Source organism: Gekko japonicus, unplaced genomic scaffold (genome assembly GCF_001447785.1).
Source record: "Gekko japonicus isolate JY-2015 unplaced genomic scaffold, Gekko_japonicus_V1.1 scaffold5590, whole genome shotgun sequence".
Classification (NCBI taxonomy): Eukaryota; Metazoa; Chordata; class Lepidosauria; order Squamata; family Gekkonidae; genus Gekko; species Gekko japonicus.
The window spans coordinates 38,479-43,197 of record NW_015168832.1 but is presented as its reverse complement, the minus strand read 5'-3'; the positions used below and the strand labels follow the sequence as shown (position 1 = coordinate 43,197).

The following is a 4,719-nucleotide window of genomic DNA, read 5'->3' as shown; positions in this document are numbered from 1 at the left end:
TGCACCCACTACAGGGAAACCACAAACCCCCATCCCCATGTTGCAGCCCACCTTGACGTTACTGAAACATTTTATGTATATGTATTTCCTACAAAAAGTTCCCTGAAAATAAAGTCCAAACCATTCAGTTGGGTATATTGCCGCCATCTATTCTGCTACCAATTAAAGTTACGACACAGTGCATTTTTAGAAACGGGATTCTTTGGGGGGGGGTGTAGTGGAGAAAATGTTTCACTTTGCCTGACTAAGTGGCAAAGTGAGACCTGGCCTACAGGTTTTCCAAGAAGAAGAAGAAGAGATTGGATTTATACCCCGCCCTTAACTACCCAAAGGTGTCTCAGAGCGGCTTACAAGCTCCTTTCCCTTCCCCTCCCCACAACAGACACCCTGTGGGGTAAAAGAAGAAGAAGAAGAGATTGGATTTATACCCCGCCCTTCACTACCCAAAGGTGTGTCAGAGTAGCTTACAAACTCCTTCCCCTCCCCACCACAGACACCCTGTGAGGTAAAAGAAGAAGAAGAAGAGATTGGATTTATACCCTGCCCTTAACTACCCAGAGGAGTCTCAGAGCGGCTTACAAGCTCCTTTCCCTTTCCCTCCCCACAACAGGCACTCGAGGTAAAAGAAGAAGAAGAGATTGGATTTATACCCTGCCCTTAACTACCTGAAGGTGTCTCAGAGCGGCTTACAAACTCCTTTCCCTTCCCCTCCCCACAACGGACACCCTGTTAGGCAGGTGGGGCTGAGAGAGCTCTGACAGAAATGGCTCTTTTGTCAAGAACAGCTCTTATCAGAACTACAGCTTGCCCAAGGCCATCCAGCTAGGTGCAAGTGGAGGAGTGGGGGAATCAAACCCGGTTCTCCCAGATTAGAGTCCACGTACTTAAGCACGACACCAAACTGACTCTCAACTTGGAGGGCATTCTACAGATCCACCATTTGTTCTCTCTTTGCAGAAAGAGCTCCGGTGGGGACCAGACCGAGCAGCTTTCTCAGAAGCTGAAGGAGGCAGAGGAGGAGTAAGTGAATTCTGATAGGCCCCCTTGCTGGGGCTCATGGAGCTGGCTTCCCCCGACACGGTGACCACCCACACCTTTCCTGATGCCTGCCAAGTGTTTTTAGAAAGCGGGCCGCACCAATTGCAAGCAGTCTTCCCTCTAAGCTGAGTCAGTGTGAGCTAGCTCAGTTTTTTCGCCTCCAGCTCACAGATTTCTGTCTCGGCTCAGGAAGGGAGGGCTCCACAGCAGGCGACTGTATGCAGCAGCCAAATGGCTCGCTCGCAACTTGAATGCCGGTCGCTCGCCATGTAGAACTTTTGCTCACCGGACTCCACAGCACCGCCCACAGGGGCGCTGATTGGCCACTGGCGATTTGATTGGCTGCGCAGGTTTTTTGAAAACATTCCTTTGGCAGGAGCTACCAGCACTGCACGAGACACTTCACTGTGTGACTGAAGGGAAGCCGAGGCAGCTGTTCTGTGACTGCACTCCCCCTGCTGTGTCAGAATCCCAGAGGGGCCTGCAGGCTTTGCAAAGATTTGGAGGCCGCAGGTGTAGACGCGCCACGTTACTTCTCTTGCTATTGTACCTCCCTCTACACTTCGGTCCTTTTATCAGCTGATCCTCCCTGAACACTGAAGGTCTTTTCTTTTTGGCTAGAGGGGAGGGGCCGTGGCTCAGTGGCAGAGCCTCTGCTTGGCATGCAGAAGGTCCCAGGTTCAGTCCCCGGCATCCCCAGTTAAAAGGACCAGGCAGGAGGTGATGAGAAAGATCTTGACCTGAGACCCCGGCTCCCTGGCAGAGCCTCTGCTTGGAATGCAGAAGGTCCCAGGTTCAATCCCTGGCATCTCCAGTTAAAAGGACCAGGCAGAAGGGGATGAGAAAGACCTTGACCCAAGACCCTGGCTCAATGGCAGAGCCTCTGCTTGGCATGCAGAAGGTTCCAGGTTCAATCCCCGACACCTCCAGTTCAAAGGACCAGGCAGGAGGTGATGGGAAAGACCTTGACCTGAGACCCTGGCTCAGTGGCAGAGCCTCTGCCTGGCATGCAGAAGGCCCAAGGTTCAACCCCCTGCATCTCCAGTTAAAAGGACCAGGCAGGAGGTGATGAGAAAGACCTTGACCTGAGACTCTGGCTCAGTGGCAGAGCCTCTGCTTGTCATGCAGAAGGTCCCAGGTCCAATCCCCGGCATCCCCAGTTAAAAGGACCAGGCGGTAGGTGATGAGAAAGACCTTGACCTGAGACCCTCGCTCAGTGGCAGAGCCTCTGCTTGGCATGCGGAAGGTCCCAGGTTCAACCCCCTGCATCTCCAGTTAAAAGGACCAGGCAGTAGATAATATGATTAGACCTCTGCCTGAGACCCCGGAGAACTGTTGTCAGTTTGAGTGGACAGTACTGACTTGGATGGCCCCAGGGGTTCCGTTCAGTGGAAGGCAGTTTCATGTGTACATGCTTTTACCTCTGCTGTTTTGCTGGATAGATTCCAGGGAGCGGCTTATCCAGATATAAGACAGTGTCCTTGTGGATCTGGTGCTACTGGAACGTCCATTTCTTCTTTTACTGCACACTGGTTGCCCCTTTGGATTATTTGAAAAAATAAATATACCGATGGGCCAACTGGTTGGCTGCTGTGTGAGATGAGATGCTGGACTAGATGGACCACTGGTCTGACCCAGCAGGGCTCTTCTGGTGTTCTTATCAGGGGAAGGCCTCGGCCTCTCTGCCCTGTTGCTGGCCCTCCAGAGGAACTAGTTGGCCACTGTGTAAGACAGAATGCTCAACTAGATGGACCCTCCCTGGTCTGATCCAGCATGGCTTTTCTTAATGTTCTGATCAGGGGAAGGCCTCGGCCTCTCTGCCCTGTTGCTGGCCCTCCAGACGAACTGGTTGGCCTCTTTGTGAGACAGGATGCTGGACTAGAGGAACCCTCACTGGTTTGACCCAGCTGGGCTCTTCTGGTGTTCTTTATCAGGGGAAGGCCTCGGCCTCCCTGCCCTGTTGCTGGCCCTCCAGATGAACTGGCTGGCCCCTGTGTGAGATGGGATGCTGGACTAGATGGACCCTCACTGGTCTGATCCCGCAGGGCTGTGACGATGTTCTTATGAATGTAAGCCAGAGCAGCCATTTTGTGGCTGGCTGTTCTTTGACGGCAGCCCTGTTGTGGCTCCCCCCACCCCGCCGTGTCAGAATTCCAGTTGGTGCCCTCAGGCTCAAATAGGATGGGGACCTCTGGTGTAGGATTAAAAAAAAGGATGGAATACCACTGTCCAGGAAGGGGGGGGGGGTTGTGGAGAGGGCAAGTTGCTCAGTATGACTTAGCAGGCTAATAAAAACCGTACAGTCTGGGTACCACGACTGGCTCCGGAGCGGTAAAATGTTATCGAGGACATCAGCGCGGTTTAGGGCAGGCAGCACCTCGTCGTTGGCCTCTCACGCTGTCTTTCCCCACCCCAGGAAGGCAGCCCTTCGTCAGCAGCTGGCGACTGCCCAGGAGGAGTTGTCCCGCTTGGCTGCCCGGCAGCAAGAGACCCAGCAGCAGCTGCAGGTAAATGTCGTGGCCGCAGCCACCCACCCCCACTGAGCCTGGGAAGGAAGAATGGGCCGGGCGCCTGCCCCTTCCTCGCTTTGAGGGTCCTGACCTGTGACGCTTCCCCCCTTTACAGCAAGTTGGGGAGGACAAGGCCTCCCTGAAAGCCCAGGTGACCTCTCTGCTGGGGGAGCTGCGGGAGAGCCAGAGCCGCCTGGAGGCCAGCACGCAGGAGAAGAAGGAGCTGGAGGAAAGGTAAGGGGGTGCTCCAGGAGGGCGGGGGGGGCTTGTGGGCAGCGCTCCCTCTAAGCTGCGGAGTCCTGTGAGCAAAAATTCTACTCGGTGAGCCGCTGGCATTGAAGCTAGGAGCAGGTAATTTGGCCCGTCCTCCCTGAGCCGGGACAAAAATCTGTGAGCCGGAGGCTAAAGAACTGTGAGCTGGCTCACACTGACTCAGCTTAGAGGGAACACTGCGTTGTGGGTGTGTTGGGGGGATTAAGAGTCCAGGAGCTCGATGGGGGTGTCGATGTTACGCGGTGCTAGCCCACTGCAGGGTGTGCATGGGTGTGTGAGTATCAAATAAGACTTGAGTCTTCAAGGCTTAGTGTAAAGCTATTTACAGTTTATTCACCCAAGCCTTCACCAATATTTTATACAGACCCACAAAATGCTCACGCAGACACCAGATATTCACAAGAAGATGGGTTACTCTACATCACTGTACTTATACTTGCATTGACCAATCAGGACCAATGCTGAGTCATTGCTAATTAGTTCTGCCAGGAACCAGCCAGAACCGGTTAGAGCCAGCTCTTCAGACACTTAGAGCTGTCAGCTCCTGTCACTTAGATGCATCTGATCTACAGCCAGACTTAACTGAACATTAGAATGTTAACAGGGGGTGGGTGGGGGTGGGGTTGAAACTGGGAGGAACCCCATAGTTTGAGAGAGAGAGAGAGAGAGAGAGCAGTTCCAAAGTATCTGTGATTTATTAATTAATGTATTTATTTAATTCAATTTGTATCCCGCCCTTCCCGCCGAAGCGAGCTCAGGGCGGCTTACGTTAAAAGTGAAAACACAGTAAAACAAGAATTCAGGATATACAAAAATGCCTTAAAATTCATACATATTACAAACAATGTTCCCTCTAAGCTGTGGAGTCGTGTGAGCCAAAAGTCTGCTTTGTGAGTTA

At 52.9% G+C, this 4,719-nt stretch overlaps 1 protein-coding gene across 2 annotated transcripts in view; it reads left to right on the top strand.

The window, feature by feature from the left end:
• LOC107114301 (NF-kappa-B essential modulator-like) overlaps positions 1–4,719 on the top strand; it is a 27,599-nt gene that overhangs the window by 3,697 nt on the left and 19,183 nt on the right. For both annotated transcript variants that reach the window (XM_015415747.1, XM_015415746.1), the window contains exons 3-5: positions 958–1,020; positions 3,455–3,545; positions 3,664–3,782. In XM_015415747.1, coding sequence (XP_015271233.1) covers positions 958–1,020; positions 3,455–3,545; positions 3,664–3,782 — 273 coding nt within the window. The remainder of the gene's footprint in view (positions 1–957; positions 1,021–3,454; positions 3,546–3,663; positions 3,783–4,719) is intronic.